General features: G+C 50.2%; 1 protein-coding gene across 1 annotated transcript; it reads right to left on the bottom strand.

The window, feature by feature from the left end:
* Positions 1 to 425: 425 nt before the first annotated feature.
* On the bottom strand, positions 426 to 20,950 carry Ttc38 (tetratricopeptide repeat domain 38). The gene is made up of 14 exons (XM_021630893.2): positions 20,807 to 20,950; positions 20,004 to 20,081; positions 18,826 to 18,907; positions 17,184 to 17,355; positions 14,473 to 14,646; positions 13,928 to 14,003; positions 11,083 to 11,202; positions 9,809 to 9,868; positions 8,501 to 8,539; positions 6,439 to 6,520; positions 5,392 to 5,557; positions 4,610 to 4,769; positions 4,317 to 4,390; positions 426 to 1,808 (listed from the first exon to the last, which is right to left on the bottom strand). The coding sequence occupies exons 1-14, from the start codon at positions 20,825 to 20,827 to the stop codon at positions 1,715 to 1,717; spliced, it is 1,398 nt and encodes a 465-aa protein (XP_021486568.2). The 5' UTR covers positions 20,828 to 20,950; the 3' UTR covers positions 426 to 1,714.
* Between the last annotated feature and the right edge of the window lie 668 nt (positions 20,951 to 21,618).

A 21,618-nucleotide genomic window follows, 5' to 3' on the forward strand; every position in this document is an offset into this window, starting at 1 on the left:
CACACACACACACACACACACACACACACACACACACACACCTTTCCTTTTAAATTAATGGCATGTCCCCTGCTAGACCCATGCCTTCCTTCATTAAAGCCCATGAACCCTAGCTTTCACAGACAGAGATTCAGTGCAAGCCACTGGTGGCTAGGTCATGCAGAGATCACACTTCCTGACCAGCGATCACAACAGAAAGTGGTGTAATAACAAGGGCAGGTGCCAGGGGCTGTGGGGTGAAGAGAAGGCACTGTCACCAGTCGACAGGCAAGGTGGGAGTGGTTCCCGAAAGAAGAAGCAAGATTCCATTTTTCCTGGATAAGTCATGTGGAATCAGGTAAATATACATACACATATATATATTTACATAATGAATGTGTATGTATATATGTATATGGCAACTGTCCCGGGTTTCTGGACATGGAAACGGTAGTTATTTTATTTTTATTAATTACAGTTTATTAATTTTGTATCCCAGCTGTAACCCCCTTCCCCATCCTTTTTTTTATATATATAATTTTTATTTTAGAAACAGTAGTTCTTAAGACCCTATGGCAATTACACAATTTCTTGACTTGGTGCCCTACCCAGTGAAAATTAAAGGAGAAGCCCATCTCCCCAGGGCCCAACCCAAACCTGGTTCTTAGGAACTGCTCAGAGGTGCCCATAGGAGTGAGTAGTCAAAGGACTGAATTAAGTTGTTTTAATGCCCAGAACCTGTCCAGGCCTTAGCAGACTGCAGGGACTCTGAGCAGATTGAGCAAAGCTCATGAGTTTGGACACCTCTGTGTTTCTTCTGAGAGACATGCCCATCAGTCCCTGCACAAGTGGGCACTGAAGGAACCTGAGGAACATCTCTGCACTTGCACCTCCCCTTCTGGAGGACAGCAGCAAGACTGTATCAGCACTTCCTGGAGGGATGCCCCTGTCACAGAAGCAGCAGATAGGCTTAAATCTTGTGGCAGCCATGTCAGTTATCTGGTTATTTGCCACAACAGAGCAACCCCAAGCTGGGGTCTCAGACCCACAGATACAAGAAGAATCAGAGTTGCACAAGAAAGCTATATCCCTCAAGCTTCAGTCCTGTATGCAGTTTAAAGAGGAGCTCCAGTTATCACCACCAAATCCACCAGGGAGACAAAAGCCATCTTTGCCCTCATCTTTGGGGATGGTGGCAGATGAAGCTGTATGGGGCTGACAACCAAAGCCAGTGAGGCAGAGTCCCCTCCCGCTAAAAAAGGAAAAGCCTCTGCTTGCTAGGACCCAAGGCAGCTCACTGGAATCCTCCCCAGGGAAATGGGACAGCAGGACCTATGTAGACTATAAGGAAAACTAAATGAAAAGGTTTCACTAGTACCAGGTGTGTGTATGGGCGGGGGCACACTTCTAATCCTTCCAGCTGAGCTGGCACACCTCTGTCTGCAGCCTCAGAACAAGAAAATACAGTGTTAAGGCACCTGCAAATAATAGCACTGCTTTGGTTCTGGAGGCCAAAAAATGATTGTTGGCCCTAAGAGAAATTCCAAACACCACTCAAAATTAACTTGCATCCCCTCTTTCTACCAAACTACTGATTTGAAGAAGTCTGCTCAGGACTTAACATTGTTCTCTGACAAATAAGCCCAGCTGTTTCCCAATCCTAATAACCCAACCAGCTAGTCAACTTAATGCCAGGAGGTCAGTGCTGAGCTGTAGGCCAAGGATCTGGCCTTGGTCACGGCATAAGATGAACAGCGGCTGCCTTTCGGATAAGCCGCTCAGTCAGAGGTGAGTTGGGTTTCAACGCATCACGCTCCATCAGAAGACTCCTGTGGGAATACACAGAGTGTTTGTTATAGAATCTTCTAGAAGGATGTGGAAGCATGGCCGGCAGGAGCAGAATGGGTACAGCCGGCTGGACAGTACTTTGATTCTTCATTAGAGATAAACAGTAGAGATGAGGACTCCAGTGTAGGGCTATCATTGTGGCTTTGTCTGTCTTAGAAGAAGCCATGGCTCCAAACCTCATAGGCCATGCTCCTGTCACAGTCTAATTAATGCTGAGGATGAGAGGGACAAGAGACACAGCATCTGGCAAGAAACCATATATGAGACTGGTCCAGAAATAAACAAGTGAAAGAATTAGGGAAGCCTTAATTTAAAGAAAGCAAAAATAGGATCAGTCTGAGGTAGAGTCCCTGGTGTGGCTGAATGCTGGTGCTCCTGACACCCTCCTCATTAGGCTTTGGGTAGGACCCTTACAGCGGGATTACTGTCCCTGTAACAACGAGAATCTGCTCTCTGAGTGCTCAGGGAAAGTAATACACAGCAGGAAGCTTTGAAGCCAGGAACAGGAGTACACCAGAAGCTGAGCCTTGATGGATCTTGATCCAAGACATTTCAGCTTCCAAAACTACAAGACCAGGGGTGTCTGGTGTTTGAACCACCATGTCTGTGTTTGTTTTGGTAACACCCCTAGGAGATTAAGAAAGATTCCCATTAACAAAAGTGGGCCTGTGGGGAGTGAGTGATGTTAAGGGGCTGGAGCCTTGGTACACAGGTGGGAGAGGACACCAACAGCCAGGGCAGAAGTGTATCAGCCTTCTTTCTGCTGCTTTAGCCTTACAAGTTATGCTTGTGAGACTGGGTACTTTGTAAACTTAAAGGTTTTATTTAGCTGGGATTCAGAGGATGGAAGTCCAAGCCACAGGCCCTATCTGGCTCCAAAGGAGGTAGCTTGGCTGGCTGAACAAGGAAGAGAGGCAGAAAGGCAAATGACTGCTCGCAGAGGAGGCCAAGAAAACAGGGGTCTTGCTTTATAACATCCTTCAGTGGAAAGCACTAAGGAGGATCCCTTGAGAACTACTTTAATCCCTTCTGAGGACAGGGCCCCATGAATCCCTTCCAGGAGGAGTTCTCATCTCTCAGCTGTCTTCCCCTTCTCAGTACTTCCAGACTTGGAAACAGAGGCAGCCATGAAACCCGGGGCCACACTCAAACCATCCCAAACCACAGCGCAGGGTTGTTGCCTGGGAAAGGGATGGGCTGCATGGAGGAGGCAAGCACTTGGAAGGAATGCCCACCCCTGCAGTGTCTTCCCAGGCACCTGTGCCATCTCTCTGCCCTGCACTACATCCCCTCCCCTAGGTAGGACCTGAGCTGTATAGCACCCATTCCAGTCTGGATCACACTGCACCCCAGAATCTTGGATGCTCAACCCCAGTCCACTTCTCTTTCCACAGGGCCCACATTATCCTAGCTGTGACCACCTTTTACTCACAGCAGGTCCCCCAGAGGCTCACCCACTATAGCAACACATAGACATGTGCTTTTGCATATGGACATGGAGTGACAAAAACAGAAACGTGTCCACGGCATTTGTGAGTTCAAAGTAGTTCAAGTATTCCCAGCCATCACCTGCACTGCAGGGGGTCTAGCCTAATGGCCAGGGTACCTGCCTAGACCTTTTCTCACGAGGCAAGAATCCAGGAGCCCTTTCCTTGACAGGGTGGTGACAAGCCAGGGAAAGGAAGGATAGTGTTTAGGGCTGCAGGAGTTCCTTTACCGGGTGTTCCAGACTTACAGCTTTCTCTCCTAATCATGCCCACTGGCTAAGTGCACTGGGCATTTAGTCTACCCTCCACACCCCTATGGTCCTCCACATCCTAACTAGCTCCACCACCATCCTCTCCTCCTGAACACAATTATGTGACTGTCCAGATGTTCATGTAATGAATTGGCCTTTTTGAGAGGTTCCACTCAGCTCATATCCATCTACCTACTCAGCACTGCATCCCACACCCAGCACAGGTCTGCAAGAGGCTGTGAGCTGAGGCCTAATGGAGCAGAAAAAAAAAAAAAAGAAGATGACAGGGTATCCCAGGAAGAGGGCACAGACACAGACATGCAAGGACCTGAGAGCTGATGCACTGGCTATCTGTGTAGATCAGCATGGCTAAAATGGGAAGAGGGTTGGAAAGGCAAAGGCTGGGCAAAAGGGTGGCACTGGCTGTGTGGTGGTGACATAGTCTTTTATTCCCAGCACTCAGGAGGCAGAGGCAGAGTTTGAGGCAGTCTAATCTACAGAGTAAGTTCCAAAACAGCCAGGGCTTCATAGAGAAACCCTGTCTCAACACCACCTCCAAAAAAAGGGGTGGTAGTACTAGCTATCTTTGTCAAGTTGAGCCTGATAATGAAAGAGAACCAAAGGCCCTGTATGCTCCCTGCTTTCCAAGCCACCAAGGCAGAAGTACACATGCTAAGGCAGGTGCATGCACAGGGGCACCATGTTCAGGGGACCCTCCCAGGCCTGGCTGTAGGAAGGGCAAGGTGCTCACCGGGCCACATTCTTATGGACGCTGGAGGTGCAGTTGATGGCTGCATGAATCAGCATCTGGTTGAAGACATCTCTCTATAATGTCAGTTAGGCAAGTTAGGCACATGCAACTCAGACCAAGGATGGGCTCCCAACCCATAGGAACCGCTGAGACAAACATCACCCTCCACAGAGGACCCTCGTGGCAGCGTTTAACAAGAGTACTCCTACCCCATGAGTACCGACCACACAGGAGACCCCTGGCTGCCCAGCCAAGCACTCCAGCCTCTGGGTCCCTTCATTCAGCTGGCTCACCTGGGCATTGCTGCCCCCAATCTGGACGATTTGGTAGCGGATTGGCAAGAGCAGTTCTAACACTCGATCAGGGTTCCCGTTCTTGGCCTCCACAAGGGCCTGGCACAGGGGCAGCCCCACGTCTTTCGCCAACTGGTGCTGGTAGTTCTCCCCTGGGGACCTGTCACCAAGACCAAAGCTCAATATCCACCTTCACAAAGTCCCAGCTGGGCAAGGGACCCAAAGTTAGGGCCTTTCACAGCTGCCTGATGGCACTCTGCTGGGAAAAGGAGACATAAGCATCTGCCCAGTGTAGGGAGAGGACAGGGCTCCCTGTCCCCCACCTCAGTTTATCTATCTGGAAAGTGGTGTAACAGCACAGCCCTCACAGAGAGGTCAGGACTGCAGGTAATGCAGGCAAAGTCTGGGTACCAACAGCCAGCATTACCACCGCCATCAGAGAATGTGTCTGCAGCAACCTGTCTTTCCAGGCCGCCCTCGACAGCCTGGAAGGCACCATTCCCAGCAGATAAAGAAGCTGAGGCTCAGAGCAAAGAGGGCAGCTCTGTGTCCTGAGGATACCCACAGGACCCCTGAAGGTCAGACACCTGTGGTGGTTGATGCCCACCCTGAGATACCCACCTAGAAGCATGGGAACCCTCAAAGCTGTGCTCACCGGCACGACCTCACGCTCAGGTTTTCCCGGGAAGGCAGGGCAGCCCCTAGCAGGCCTTGGCTCAGCCCTTGCATCCCTTCATCTACTCAGCTAGGCCCAAACTTCCTGGTCTTGGGGCTTCACGTACTTGCTGGCCTCCTGAAGGGTAGTCAGCAGCTCCTGTGTGGTCTGGAGGTCCTCTGCACCCAGGGAGGCCATCAGGAAGTGAGCATCGTTGAACAGAAGGATGTGGTCTCGAGTATGCTTCTTGATCACAGGTAGAATAGCCTGCCACCGCTGGCCAACAGACACCCCTGGGGATTTAAAAAAAAAAAAAAGAAGCCAAGGGTGTGAGGCAGCAGTGTATGCTTGGTTCTTCTGAACCCACATCCCTCAAAAGCACATCCAATCCTGTCCCAGTGAGAAGTTGGGAGGTGAGGAAGTCCACCAAGGCCTATTCTCTCCTTGTTTACCTGAAAAAGCAGCAAATCCACAAGGTAAAAAGCAGATTTGAAAAACTGCCACAGGCTATCATACTATTCCTAGACCCCACCTCTGATAGACCCCCAAAACATGTTTTAAATGTCCCCTATGGTAATCACAAGCCTAGTACCTATGGAGAGGTGCCTCAGTGGTTAAGAGCACTGGTTGCTCTTCCAGAGGTCCTGAGTTCAATTCCCAGCAACCACACGGTGGCTCACGACATATAAAGGGATCTAAATGCCCTCTTCTGGAATGCAGACAGAGCACTCATACGTTAAGAAAAAAATACATAAATAAAATTTTAAATATTGAAGTGATCCTTTCCTCATAACAGCAGGAGAATGAGTGAGGGAATGAGAGGCTATTCTCAGCCTGCCAGCCACTCAGTACTCCACCTCATCCCTCACACTGGGATTCTGGAGCTCCTGCCTTCCTCAGCATCTCTCTGTGGAGCGTCACCTGGACCTCCAGCCTGGGCAGAAAGCTGGCTCCGTCAGGGGTTCAGAGCCGAAGGCTACCACAACAAGGAGGGATGGAGAATAGAATAAAGGGCAGTAGAGGCTAGGTCGGCTGCCTTGCACTGAAACCGGAGACAGCTGCCTCCGCTGGCATGCAAAGCTACAGTCAGGCTCATTCATCCCAAGGCCTCACCCCCAGGACCAGCAATCACACTTTCTCTCATGGTGTAGGGAGAGGAAAGAGACACAGCTACCTTCCATCTGAAGACGGTAGAGCATGGAGGAGCTGTCCACCACATCCAGCATGGATCCACTGGTCTGCAGGTTGGGGAGAATCTGGAAGACAAGGGCCGTGGGAGGCTCAGAGGGCCAAATAGTGACAGGGCCATGGGAGCAGCCAGAGTTGCCAAATGAGCCGTGAGTGTGGCCTGCAAACAAAAGCTATAAGCTTCATCCCCAGTGCCCCAGCCATGAGGACCATCACAGCCACTACAGCAGCTGTGGGTGCCGGAATGTATGAGGGGCTTACACACACACACACACACACACACACACACACACACACACACACACACGTGCCCACTCCACTGTGTACCCAGAGTTACTGCTGTGTCCTGTCGACTGCCACCCCCAGCCCTATGCCCATAGCTGCTCTGGCAGGAGACTCATATCTTGGCTGGTCATGTTTCTAGAGTCAACGTTGCTCACTGGGAGATCTGCCTACAGCCCAGAGCACACTGTGCCTGTCACCTCCATTTCGTTCTAAGAAGCTGATCATGATAAAAGGACCCCTCCAAGCAACCTGTCTGGCAGGTGTCCCTCTGGTGTTCTGACCCCCATCTCATGAGCACCCTGTGCTAAGGTTTTATTACTAAGACCTCACTTAGAAGCTTTTCCTCTCAAAGAATGCCCAGGGTCTGAGAGGGGAATTTGAGTTTGGGGAGACAGAAGGTTCTGGAGTTGGCCAGTGCAATGGGCCCAGAAAAGTCAATGTGCTAATGCTGCAATGCTACAGATTTCATCATCATCTTCTTCTTCATCATCTTCATCTTCATTTTATACGTATGAGTGTTTTGCTGGCATATATGTCTGTGCACCACATACGTGCCTGGTGCCCATAGAGAACAGAAATGGACATCTGGTCTTCTGAGAACTGAAGATACAGATAGCTGTAAGCTACCATGTGGATATTGGGAATTGAACCTTGGTCTTCTGGAACAACAGATCCTATGCACTGGCCCATCTCTTTAGCCCCACAATTTTCCTTTTTCTTCCCTTTTCATGTAATACTGGGGTTGAAACCTTGGGTCCCATGCATGCTAAGCAAGTATTCCAACACTGATATATCCAGGCCTCTTTTTAAAACTTTTGATTCTGAGACAGAATCATATTAAGTTATCCAGTCTTCAGACTGTGAACTTTTAATCCTCCTGCACCAGCCTCCTGGGTAGCTAGGATTGTAGGCATGTTGTTACCATGCCTAGATTAATTTTTATAGCATAGATTTTGTAACAGTAAAATCAAATGGGTCTGGTGAGATGGGTCAATGGTTTTTCCAGAGGACTTGGGTTCAATTCCCAGTTCCCACATAGCAGCTCATAACTGTCTGTATGAGGATCTGGCACCCTCACACAAACATGCAGGCAGAACACCAATACACTTAAAAATAAATAAATCTCAAAAAGTCAGAGGCAGGCATGGTGGTGCATACCTTTGTTCCTAGTACTCAGGAGGCAGACACAGATGGATCTCTGTGAATTCACAGTCAGCCTGGTTCACATAGTGAGTTCTAGGACAACCAGTGCTCTTAACCACTGAGCCATCTCTCCATCCCCTTGTTTCTGACTTAAAGTTAAAAATATATAAACAAAAAATCCTATGGACAGATGAATTACCTCATGAAGAATACCTATGTATGCTGAAAGGTGGTGTCACATGCCTTTAATCCTAGCATTCAGGAGGCAGAGGCAGGTGGATCTCTGTGAGTCTACAAAGAGAGTTCCAGGAAAGCCAGGGTCACACAGAGAAACCCTGTCTCCAGTGGGAAAAAAAGAACATCCATCTGAGAGGACAGAAACAGTTAGAGACGGCCTTGGACATGTCAGTCTCCAAACACCATGAATGAATAGTCAGCAAAGGCTCCATGATACAGAGTCAGGACATGGCTCTTGGCAACAGCCAATCCCACGTAGTCTTGTCAGCGAAATGGGGGCATTCTACCACCATTTGCTCTGGCCAGGACGATGCCAACAGGCCCAGAGGCTATGAGAGACGAAGACTGTAGCAGCAAACCATAAACAATATAAATGCACTCACGTGGTTGTCATAGATGGTTAGTGCGGCCTCATATTCTCCCTGCAAAGGTGACATTGCCGTGATTAACATCTGGAGAAGTCAAAAGGTGATGCTTGGAAATACACCAGGGATAGCTGAACAAGGCTCCCACTAAGGGAGATGGGCAAGGCTCGGTGGCAGCCCAGTGTGGAGAGAGGAGAAGGTGAGCTAGGAGCCTCCATGTCTCTGTAACAATGCCATGAGAAGCACCTTTGCAAATGGGACACTGCCCATCTCCATCATCTGTCCCTACCCCCTCTCATCCTAGAAGAGTTTCTGGTGCCATAGTCCAGCCTGAGACCCTCCCTGTACCCCAAGCACTTGGCTCCAAACCCCCTGTGGTGGTGTAAATGAGAGCGTCTCCCATGGGCTCAGAAGTCTGTATACCTGATCTTCAATTGGTGGCACTGTTTGTGAAGGCTTAGGAGGTACAGCCTTGCTGGAGGAAGGATGTCACTAGGGATGGGCTTTGAGAGCTCAAGGCCTCACCCTATGCTCAGTCCATGCTGTTTTGTGCTTGGATGAGATGAGTGCATCCAGTTCCTGCTGCCATGTTTGCTGCTTGCTGCCATGTCTCCCACTGTGATAGAGGCTCTTATGCCTCTGGAACCCCAAGCCAAATAAACCCTTCCCTCTGCAAGTTGCTTTGGTCACAGTGTGTTATCACAGCAATAGAAAAGTAACTAAGTCATGTGAGTTCCACTTCCCAAGAGTGGAAAATATCTTTGAGGAGTGCAGCCTGAAAAGCTCTTGGAATATGATCACAGTACTGCTTAAGACCCCATCTGTGGTGGAGAGTTTTATGTCAAGTTGACTCAAGCTAGAGTCATCTGAGAGGAGGGAACCTCAATTAAGAAATTGCCTCCATAAAGCCAGGTTGTAGGCAGACCTGTACGACATTGTGGGTGATGCCATCCCTGGGTTGGTGGTCCTGGGTTCTATAAGAAAGCAGGCCAAGCAAGCCATGGGGAGCAAGTCAGGAAGCAGCATTCCTTCATGGCTTCTGCAGAAGCTCCTGTCTCTAGGTTCCTTCCTGCCTTGTTTGAGTTCCTGTCCTGCCTTCCCTCAGTGATGGACTATAACGTGGAAATGTAAGCTAAATAAACTCTTCCCTTCCCAACTTGCTTTTGGTCATGGAGATACATCACAGCAATAGAAACCCTAACAAGACACCATCTGTACCAACACACAAAGGTGCTACATGGAAGTCAGATATAGCAGGGGACTAGGAACTGCCTGTTCTCTGGACAGCTGCACTGGTGAGACAATCCAAAGAAACAAGCATCTTACCTTCTCAATCAAGTACAGGGCCCAGTGCCAATAGTTATGGCAAGCGAGCATATCAGAGTCCTGCAGAAAGAATGAAAGAATGTCTGAGCCCCTGTAGGCTGGGCCGACAGTTATCATGCCTGAACCCCTGGGTTCAATCCCCAACATGTAATAAGCTGTGACCCCAGGACCAGGGAGGTAGAAACAGAGGTTCAGAAGTTCGAAGCTGAGCTGGGGAGATGCTCACTTGTATAATGTTTGCTATGTAAGTGTAAAGTCCTGAGTTTGGCTCCCCTCACCAAGGTAAAGGCTGGACACAAAGTGTATGCCTGTAATCACAGAGGGGTCCTTGAGGTTTTTCTGGCCAGCCAGTCTTGCCCAATCAGTAAGCTCCAGATGCTAGGAGAAAACCCTGCTCAAAAAATGAGGTAGATGGCACCCGAGAAATGACAATGTGGCTTCCACATACACACATATACAAGTGCACTTACATCCCCATATAGGTCCACCTGTACATGTACAAACACATAGATACACACACACATTCGCACTTATGTACTTACACACGCACAAGCAGAGGTGGGGGGAATGTGTGTATGTTCTGGGGAAAGAATGTGAACGAGGGAAGCCAGGCCAACTAGAGGATGAGACCAACTAGTGCTCCCCACCCCCGTGCTCCTCTTTACCCACAAAACCTTGCAGTATCTGCCTGGGGAGCCCCAGCAAAAAGTAGCTTCTCTGGCTTTAGGTTTTTGGTGCCCTCGAGAATTTTCCAGACCCTGGAGTCTGGACATCTTTAGAATGGGCTGCATGTTCATATACCTCCCTGTTAGCCAGCTGCACCTAGAACCATGCCTGGAGATGCTGGGAATTGGCCTGGCTGTCAGTCACAGCCCTTGCCCAGGGAACTGCTCAGAGGGATGATGGTGGCCACGGTGTCCAGCCTTGAGCATCTACTCCTCAGTGCCAGGCTCAGGAAAGGACCTACTGCCCTAGCTGGCAGTGTCCTTGCGGCCTACTGTGGTACAGAAGGCAGGGCAGAAAGGAAACCCGGACAGGTGGCCAGGTCATGTGTCAGAGGCAAGTCTAGGGAAAACAGGCACACACATGGGGGGCAAGGAGGAAATGGCAGCAGCCAGTCAGGAGCAGGGATGGGTAAAGTTGGGAATAGGAAATAGGAATAATGAGACCACAGAGTGCTCAGGGGTCTCATGCTGGGCACTAGGGGTCTGGATTGCTCTAACCCCCACAGGCCAGCCCTACCATCAGTGGACCATCCCCCCATCAGTTCATACCTTCCAGTTGTCTTCGGTACGCTGCATGAACTCCAGCCCGTCTTTGACCTCTGCCCTCATCTCATGTATATGGGCAACAGTGTGCACTGACCATGTGTCCGTCAGCTCGATAGATAAAGCCTGCGTGCGGTAAGAGACGAGAGGACAAAGATAATGGGGGTTAGCCTGGTTGCCTGGGCCCAGCAAGGGCAAGGCTGGGAACTGGGCTCTAATTCAGAATAATTATAATCCCAGCACCAGCCCTGTCTTCAGCGTGCCTTACCCACCACAGCAGGCTGCTAAGGATGGCATCTCTGCCGGCCACTTAAGGAAACTGAGGCTCAAAGAGGCCAGGATTTGCTTCCTGGGCACATCCAAGTCATCTGCAATATTCTACCCAGGAGCTCCGTGCCTCAGTTTCCCATGATGGCCTTTGGGGCTGCCTTCCTTTCAAGGGCTATAAGAACAGTGTAGACTTTCACATCCTCTGGTCTTGAATGGCAAGACACTGCTCCTCCCACTTATACCTAGAAGATGGTTACACAGGTAGCTTCCTGAGTAGAAGCAATCGGTTCCAGAAACACTGTTGTTAACGACAAAATCTACATGAGCCACAATAAGGCAGAGGGACACATGGAATGGCTCTCACCTCCTTGTCCATCTACTCACCAGGTCAGTTCATGTTTAAGTCCTAGACATGAAGCAGTAAACTGGGGCTCACTGGCCCCATCACTGGCTTATACTCAGAGACCCATACCAAATCACGGGTCCCTTAGGCCTGCTTTCCCCAGTGTCTGGAATTGTGGGTGTTCCGAACTGGCCTGATCACCTGTTGCAAGGGTTTCAGCAGCATGTCCCCAGCAGTCTCTGACTTCCTGTCCTGCCCCTTAGCTTTCACATTCTTATCCACTCCATGTGGGAAGACAAGGGTCACACAGCATGTCTGCAGTGCCTTGGGGCAGAGGGCCTGAGTACCGGGACAGCTGGGGACGTCTCAGGGTGCGTCCTGAGCATGCTGGGCACCTTTAAAGAACCCCTCTAAGCGAGCTGCTTTCACACAGGGTGGTTGAGAAATATGACTCGGCTCTGTTCTTTCTGTTTCTAGAGCCAACCAGCATCCTCACTCAAATGGAGCCCTTGCAAGATTTCCTGGAAGACACCAACTCTCTGCCAGCCCCTCACATCTGAGTTTGATATGCTGGGCTGGATGTCACCTTATGAAGTCATTGTAGTCCAGTGGAGCTTGGTGTGGTGTACCCTCGCCTTGTGGAAACCTGGGGGACATTGCTATAGCCCTGCCTTCATATCTAGCAAGTTGTCTGTGGAGTCTGTGGCTAAGATCAATGTGGCCTGTAGCACCAGGAGAGCTGGAGCAAGGGGCAGGAGAAAGAACAATGGGGGTGGGCATGCTATGGTGCCATATCTTGTTTCTTCTAAGACTTGAGACTGCATCTTTGGCCATCTTTCTTTGGAGTCAGCTTGCCACAGTGCCACTCAGAGCTACTTGAGTCACCCAGGTGGCTCCCCCAACCAGAGGGGCCTTCCTGTGGCTTAGCCATGAATGGAGTATCTGATGATCATAGAGCTTAGATGGCCAAGGAGCTAAAGAAACAACAATAAAAACCCTTCCCCTGATCCCTGAATCCGGACTGAGTCTGATTCAGGCCACCTTCAGACACCCAGAGGACGCTGTCATGCCTGGGTGGGGAGCCACAGCAGGGATGCAGGGAAGTCGGGATCTAGTCCAGGCAGTTTAAGGGACAGCCTTCTTGTCAGGTGGGGATCTGACCCCTGAGCTTTAGCACCATGGCGGGGGGTGGGGGAGCGCTCTGCCTAGCCTCTCTCTCTGAGCTGCAGCTCTCTTCTCCGGGCACTAAGGTGTTTACAGTGACTATCAGTGTGGACAGAGACTATCAGCGGGAGCAGGTGTGTGCAAAGTGCCAGTTGTGAACCTGGACCAATAGCGTTTGTCTCTCTCTACATGTGACAATGCCTCCTTGCACCTTAGTTTCTATTCTTGTAAGGATAAGAGTGGCAGAGAAAGACTTCCAGAGCCTGAGCCACCCTGCACCCGGGCCTGTCACCTGACCCTGGATCCAGGTCTACAGGGGCATCCCCAGAGCTCCAGGTCAGCCAACACATCCCAGCAAAAAGCAGAACACAGGGCCTGACGCTGAAGCACCTAGCAGGATCCACACTGGGTCCACCCCTCATTGACAGGCACCCCAGGTGATGAGTGAAGGATAAGAAACAAGCTTGTGGGTAGGGTAAAGATCCTTCTGCTTAGTCCGGCATGGTGGTGCACACCCGTGATCCCAGCACTCAGGGAGGCAGAAGCAGGTGGATCGATGTGAGTTCAAGGCTTGAACTCTACAAAGTGAGTCTACAAAGTGAGTCCAGGAAGTGGCCAAGGTTACGCAGAGAAACCCTGTCTCGGAAAACAAAAAGAAAACAAACAAACAAAAAACAAGAGAGAGAGGAGAGAGAGAGAGAGAAAGAAAGAGAGAGAGAGAGAGAGAGAGAGAGAGAGACCTCTCCATTCGGGAAGAAAGAGCATAATATGATCAGGTCCTGACCTAGGAAACCTTTGTTTAAAATCTTCACCCACCTCAAGCCTCAGGCAAGCAGAGTCATCGCCCTGGTGACCCCTGAATGCAGGAGCCACCACCTCCCTGAGCCTCACTGCCCCACCTGCTCCAGGGACCTTGGAAGGATTAAAGGAGTGACAAGCAGGCAGCTGCCTGCCCTAACACCAGCCCCTCCCAGTCCATGAGGAAACTCCAAGGTGGGGCAGCTGGGCTGCTTGGTTTGCATCCTGAGGAGTCATAGCCTGAAGGGCTTCACACCTCAAGAAGGACCCACTCACCTCTTTGGCAAGCTTTTCTGCCCTGTCATAGAAGTTGGTTTCCATCAGTCCAAAAGAATAGATGCCTTTCACGTAACTGAAAATGAGAAAAGACTTCAGTACCCAGGAAGATGAAGAGGTGGATGGAGTCTCCCCGCAGGGTAGTCTAGAGTCCTCACACTCAGGGCTTATATGTGACTGTGTTTGGACACAGGGGGTTCACAGATGGAACTGAGGTATGATGCAGTGGGCGGCAACCTGATCACCGTTGTCCTATTTTAAAATTTCTAAAACTAACGGTGGACAGGAAGAATGGGTATTAATCTTCGGGAAATGTGATCTCGGGGATGTTTGTTATCGCAACAAAAGAATCTTACATAACTGACACACAATGATACGACCTTGTTGGCAGGATGGAATGAAGATCAAATGAAGCAAAGGAAGACTTTTAGATTAGCAGCAGGAGTCTCACTAGCTTTAGGCTGCGGCCTATAGAATTTCTATGCTTCTAGAGCAGAGGAGAGAAGCTGAAGAACGAAGTGATGTGGTTTCTTACTGGCATGTACCTGTAAAGGGGGATCTTAGGGCTCCAGAACGGGTAAACTCGAGCCACGGAATCCCGCATCTGCTCCAGGCGGCCCAGGTAAAAGAAGGCATCGTGGGAAAACTTCAAGGCCAACATGTCTGTCGGGTAGTCCTGGAGGATCTGTTCCCAGAGATCACAGGCTTTGGGTAAGTTCCTGGAAGCCAAGAACACATGAGCATGAAGCCCACGTCCACTGGAAAGCCATCCTCTGTTACTATCCGAATGAACGGCTTTAAACAATTATATCTGGGGCTGGGGTGATGGCCTAGTGGGTAAGAGTACTTGCTGCACAAGCATGAAGACCTGAGTTCAAATCCCCAGTACCCCGAGTAAAATTCAGGCATTGTCATAGTCCTGTAACCCCAGTGCTGGGGGCAGCATGGAAAGAGGGGGAGGCTGTTGTGGCTTGCTGACCACCAGTCTAGCTGAAAGAACATGAGTTCTAGGTTCAGTGAAAGACCCTGTCTCAAGGGATTAAGATGGAGAGTAATAGGAAGGGACCCTTAACATCCTTCTCTTGCCTCTGAGCACAAGGGCACACGCATAACTCACAAACACAGACATGTGTACACACACTATAACACCCCCCCTGCACACAAAATTAATAAAATAGTAAGAATTAAAATATATTAAAAATTATAGTTACGCATGTGTGTCACACGCGAGTCCCAAAACTAAGATGTGATGCAATCTGAAGTGGGGAGGAAATAGAAAAGGCAACAAACAGGCTATGTATGACATGAAAGCAGAGGGACACTCTTGTGGGGAAGGAAGCAAATGGGCTAGGGCGGGGCAGGGGATTGAGGCCATACAGTCCCAGTGGTGGTGAATAAGGACAAAGTGTGATAGCACCCATTACTTTGTTTACTAATAGCAATTAGTAAAAAGAAAAAAAAAATGTTTCCAGTTAAGGAAAAGACGTTCCATCAAGAGCTAGAGATGTGGGAGTTTGCTTAGAAGGCAGGGCTCTGTGGTCCATCCCCAGCCCTGCACAGAAAAAAGAGAAAATATTATAGACATATATATGTACATGTTTTCTATGTTAGATTGTACCTCCCCAAACTCAAACACCAGGGAGAAAGTTTACCCTCCCATGCAGTTTTAAGAAGAAAAGCAGGGGAGCCGGAGAGACGGCTCAGTGCTAACCACACGTGCTGCTTTTGCAGAGGACCCAGGTTCAGTTCCTGGCACCCAGAGGGCAGCTTAAACCCATCTGTGGAGTTGGGGTGATGGCTAAGATGTTAAGAGCACTGTCTGCTCTTCCAGAGGTCCTGAGTTCAACTCCCAGCAGCCACACAGTGGCTCACGACCATCTATTATGGGACCTGATTCCCTCTTCGGGTATGTATGAAAACAGAGTACTCATACACATAAAATAAATAAATAAAAATAGTAAAAATCTGTGGCTCCAATTCCAGGAGGTCTGGTGCCCTCTCCAAGTCTCCATGGGCACCAGGCACACATGTGGTACACAGAAATACATATAAGCAAACCACTCAGGCACATGATATAAAAACAAATTCTTTAAGAGAAGGAAGGGGAAGACACATTTGTCTCATGTGGAGGCCAGGTAGCAGGTGTCTCCTTCAGTCGACCTCCCCCTATTTCCACAGTCTCTCACTGAACCTGGACCTTACTAGTTCTGCCAGATTGGTCAGCTAGTGAGCTCCAGGGACCTGCCTGTCTCCTCCTCTCCAGTCTGGGGGGTATAGAATTCATCACCATGCCTGGCTCTTTGCCTAGGTGCTGGGCATCTGAACTCAGATCCTTAAACCTGTGTAGCAAGAACCTTATCAGCTGAGCCATCTCTTCAGCCCAGAAAAGGAGGCTTAACCAACTGCCAAGGACAATTTATCCCCGACACCATGGGGCACTCGAGAACCCCGCGTCTATACTGAGTCACCAGAAACTGATGGGACTTTCTTGCTCTATGCCCCTGAGATTCCTCACAATCAGTTTGAGGTATCTGCTCTAAGGGATACCTCGCCTGCCCAAGCAGATAGAGGAACCACCCTGGAGGACTGTGGGAATGGAGGCAGAGAACAGTCTGGAAGGCAGAGAGCTGAGGCACGCAGCATTGGAATCCTGAACACATACCCTAAAGACTTGTATGTTGAAGGCTGGGTGTGCCAGCCTGTGGTGCTGTTGGAAAGTGGGAGTTTGGGACCAGTGATATTAAGTTAGGTCACTGGGAGCACGCCCTTGAAGGGAACATTAGGACCTTGGGCCCTTCTTGGTTTTCCAGGCTACTATGAGGTAAGTATCTTCCTCTGCTACCCCTTACTACCATAAAGCATTGCCTTGACATTCAATTGCAAGCATTGCCTCGCAACCATGAGTAAGTTCCCATGGACTGACGCCTCTGAAACCATATGCCAAAACAAGCCTTTCTTCCCTATGAATTTATTGTTGCCAGTATTTTGTTGCAACAACAGGAGGCCTCTTGAGTAAGAAGCAAAAGGGTCAGTTGTTTCCTTCTCTCTCCTGGGTGTTGTAATTAAAATAACGACCACGTTAGTGAACCATAATAAGCTATTCTGAACCCTACACAGGGAACCCTCGATAAATACTTCTTCATTCAGTATTCAACTTAGGGCAGAGGAACAGGCTGGTGAGAAGCTCTCTCAAGCTCTGAGACACCAGCTTGCACAGGCTTGGAGTCCCAACCTCCGGCCCAGGGAGGCCCCTCACCCCTTGGAAAACATCTCCACCGCAGACACATGCAGCTGCTCCCGAGGTGTCAGAGTCTGGCTTTGGGAAAGTTCCACCATCGTCTTCACTGCCAGGTCCAGGTCTTTGTCCAGCTTCACGGAGCTTCCCGTGCCAATGAGCACAAGGCCGTTAGAGATGGCATGGCCCATGGCTGACAGAAGATTGGAAAACAGTTGGTCACTCAGCCTCGCCCAGCCCCACACCCCATGAAAGTGTGAGCCAGGCTGGGTACGGGCTCGCTCTCGAGGCTTGGTAGGAGCCTTGATATGTGTGAGGCCCTTATCAAAACCTGGCGCTTAGCCCTGCCTGGCCTTCAGCAGGCAGTGGATAAACCGCATTTCTCAAGTAACAGAGGTTATTTTTTAACTGGCCTCTATGTTGAACCCCGAGGTCTGAAGTACTTTCCTCTGTCCTCATGAGCCTGGCAGAAGCTGATAACTGGTCCGTAGGCTGCCATTATTGATATAATCAGCCCAGGCCTCCTGGGATGTTCAGTGAATGCTCTTCAGGGAACTTAGTCAACAAGTCCCTGGGGCCCACGCTCTGATCCTGTCTCACTGCCCTGGCACAGGGTGGTGGAGTAGGTAGTCCTTACTGAAGGCTGGAAGTCCCAAGCCCTCCCTACTCCCCAGACTCAGACACTGCTGCAGGTGCTAAGACTGGTGCTAACAGGGGGCTGGAGAGATGGCTCAGTGGTTAAGAACACTGCCTGTTCTTCCAAAGGTCTTGAATTCAATTTCTAGCAACTACACGGTGGCTCATAACTATCTATCTTGAGATCTGGTGTACAGGCACACATACAGGCAGAATACTGTGTAAATAACAAATAAATAAATCTTAAAAAAAAAAAAAAGAATGTTGCTAACATTGTCTTTTGTAAGTTTTCTCAAATCCCAGGAACCTCACCCTACACATGGGCCACCCATCTGGGATTCTGAAGTATACTGGACTGACCTCCCCCAGCCTTTTACATGCAAGGCTTTCCCACGAACCAGGCTCTGTCTTCTTCCACCCAGCTCTAGCAGCTCTGGAGGTGTCTTGGGTCCCGAGACCCCTGACAAAGGTTTCAGGAGCCATCTTTTGTGTTCTAGGATTCTGGGCTTGAGAGTCAACTAGATTTGGGTATGTGTCTCACTTTCACTGAGCCTCAGTGTCCTCATCTAAAGTAGAGTTGGTACTGTCTTATGTCAAACTGATGATAGTTATTAGAAAAAAGATCTAGAGCAGTGGTTCTTAACCTGTGGGTCATGCCCCTTTAGGGGTTGAGCGACCCTTTCATGAGGGTCGCCTAAGACTATCAAAAAACAAATATTTACATTATGATTCATAACAGTAGCAAAATTATAGTCATGGAGTAGCAACAAAGTGATTTTATAGTTGGCACACATAACATGGGAAACTGTATTAAAGGGTTGCAGCACAGCATTAGGAAGACTGGGAACCACTGATCTAGAGCCTTCTACAGAAATGGCATCCGCTGCTCCAAACACTGCTTCGCCCCTCTGTGCAAGTGTCAGTCCAGCCACTGCCTCCAGTGTGCCCTCCCAGCTAAGTGACAATTGAGTCCCTATAGTCAGGGAGTGTGACTGGCCCTCCTTTGCCTGGGGAGAGCTTTCCTCACCGAAGGTTGGATCCGCTGCCTTGAGCTTTGACAGGCACCCCTCAATGCCACCAAGACTCTTGTCATTGGTCCACTTGACATACTGGAATGAGAAAAGCAAATCAAGTCTGTCTTCTCGGCCCTTAGATCATATCAGTGAACGGATCTAAACTCAGATTTTTTTTGGCCAAGAGTGCTGGCGATCAAACTTGGGGTCTCACACAAGCTCTAATATGGAAGGAGTCCCAGACCTGAGTTCTTTTTCTTTCTAGAACACCGAGTGCTTTCTGGACCCTAATTCAAAACAGGTATTACTTAATTGGTCTTGGAGGATGACACCCCCTAGGGCTGGGAATGCTCCCTGCCAGAAAAGAACTGTGGAAAAGTAGGTCCTTCCCAAGAGATGAGATGTAGCATGTCCTCTTCTTATGCACTAAGAAGATCCCTGGACTCACACATTCCTGTTTCATTTCTCTCAGAAATGACCACAGTCGACCTGGTATGGTGGCTCACATGCATAATCCCGGAGACTGAGTGGGAAGGCTTGCTGTAAGTTTGAGGCCAGTGTGAAACCCAAACAAACTGAAAGGCCAGTGCTCATTACAGTTAGAGATGGGAAGGCTAGAAGATGGGAAGGACGGCTTTTGCTTTCTGCCTGTGCCTTCAGACCCAGGTAACCTTGGCTCTGCCCTCTGACCTCCTGGATGACCTTTGACTCAAGTCAGTTCAATTCCATTATCCCATCTGGAAAAAAAAAAAAAAGCTACTTGGACCTTCCTTCTGAGACCCTATTCTCTTTCTCATAAGCCCCAACTCCCCAAGCTATAGGATTCTTCACTGGTGTGGCAGTTCATGGGAATGGGTGGAAAGTCTTGTTTGTGCCAGCCAATGAGAGGTGAGCCTCAGAACTGGACCCCTTGCCTTTCCTGGCAGAGCCCACAGCAAACCCTCAGCAGGCCACAGAGGGACACCTGTCTCCACATTTTCAGGCCCCTCTAGGGCATCCATTGCTGTCCTCCCTTTGAACTGGGAACCTTGAGGATAGGGCTGCCAGGGCCAGCAAGAGACACTTCCCATGCTGTTGGACTTGTGAAGCAAAGGACAGCTCTTCACCGTGGTGGGATTTACAGACCATTCACCATTAGAAAGCCCTCCTGAGAACTCTTCATGGAGGACCACGAGTCTCTTGGCCGGCATACCTGGGTCAAGGTGGCATCAAACAGCTTGCAGGCTTCATTGCTTGTGGTTGAGAGTGGGAGGCCAGCATCCTTCCACGCCTACACAACAGGAAAGGAATACAAGGGTTTGACTGGTAGGAGCCCCCAGACCCTAGGTTACCACTCTGTAAAATATGCCAGGGGGGCCAATGAGTCGAATTCCAAGTATCAGCCCCAAGGTAGACAGCAAATGGGAAAGCCATTATCGGGAGTGGCAGCAAGCCTTGCCCCGGGTGGAGGAGGTCAGTGTTAGAAAGTGCGACTTCGGGGATGTTTGGCTTGTGACCTGGTTAGCAAGGTGTGAACTGCCTGCCAACACCTAGCAGCTCCTCAGATATTGCATGGGAGGAGTAGGACCAAGCCTGCAGTTGGAAAACCTTCAGATTACAATAGCTGCCCTCGGTGACCTGACACAGAGTGCACGGCTGAAATGTCTCCCTTGGGTGTTCGACTTGTCCTTCAGTCCTGGTGAGGATAAGGCTGCACCTTCCAGGACAAGTCCACTGGCTGCTCCGACCTTCATCTTCCTCATCTGAAAAATGGGCTCAAGGTCCAGGCCCGGGGCGCGGGGGGCGGGGCACAATGAACGGTTCCTGGAGCCAAGCCCAGTGCACAAGCTTTCACTAGCGTCCCTGACTGGGAACCACTTCGGAGTCCCATCCACACAGAGCACTCAGACCAGGTTCTCTGCCTGACTCCCGGGCGACCGGCAGGTTGGATCCCGACTGTTCAGCACGGGGCCAACTCCCGGACGAGGAGGACCCAGCCGAAGGGGTGCACCGTACCTGGCAGTCTCGCAGTGACATTGTGGCTTCGGTCTTCAGAGTGAGCGCCACTGGTCAAGGTTCTTGGCAGTCTGGGAGGCCTCCGGAGGAGGTGAGGATGTTATTTTTTGCGGAAGGGGGCGGGGCGAGGGCGGGCGCGCTATCCGGATCGCTCACTGGTGGTTTGGGACGCACGTGCCCAGCTCAGGGCTCGGACCTGCCCGCCCCCTGAAGTAGGGTGGGTGTGGATAGGAGAAAGGGTGGGGGCGAGGGAGTTGGGAGGACACAGCTGGGCGCCTTGGCTGTATTCCAAGCTGGGGTGCTCCAAACTAGCCTGGCAGTTGCAGCCCCTGCTCCCGAACCCCACCTGAGTAGCGGTGCCCAGCTTAGGTTTGAGTTCAAATGTTCACCTTGCACATCCGATGGCGCGTGTGCCCGCGGTCCAGCCTCTCCTGGCCTGAGCCTCCTTCGCTCGGCCAGAGAGACATGGGGGGGAGGTGTCCCTGGAGCCTCATGCATCTTAGTACGGAGCTGTACCACTGAGCTACATTCCCCCAATTCCGGCCCCTCCTCTCCCTCTCCCCCCAGTTTTGAGTTAGGAGCTCACTAGATTGCCCAGGCTGATCTTGAACTTTCAGTCCTCTTGCCTGGAGTTGTCAGCATTACAGATCTATCCCACCAGGCTTGGCTGTCACTTGCGTGTTCTAGGTAGCACTCCTCTACTTGCCTAGCTTCAGGCACTCACAGCTCAGTTTTGGGCTAATCCCTCATTTGACAAGCTTCACCAAACACTCTCTGCTGCCTTGGGACATTTCCCTTTTTCTGGGGCTTGG

Source organism: Meriones unguiculatus, chromosome 8 (assembly GCF_030254825.1).
Source record: "Meriones unguiculatus strain TT.TT164.6M chromosome 8, Bangor_MerUng_6.1, whole genome shotgun sequence".
Taxonomy (NCBI): Eukaryota; Metazoa; Chordata; class Mammalia; order Rodentia; family Muridae; genus Meriones; species Meriones unguiculatus.

Coding starts and splice junctions, on each gene's coding strand:
- Ttc38 (XM_021630893.2), bottom strand. CDS start 20,827: ATGTCACTGCGAGACTGCCAG. Junction 9,869..11,082: donor GTACCGAAGACAACTGGAAG/GTATGAACTGAT, acceptor TTCTTTCTGCAG/GACTCTGATATGCTCGCTTG. Junction 8,540..9,808: donor CCCTGTACTTGATTGAGAAG/GTAAGATGCTTG, acceptor TCACCTTTGCAG/GGAGAATATGAGGCCGCACT.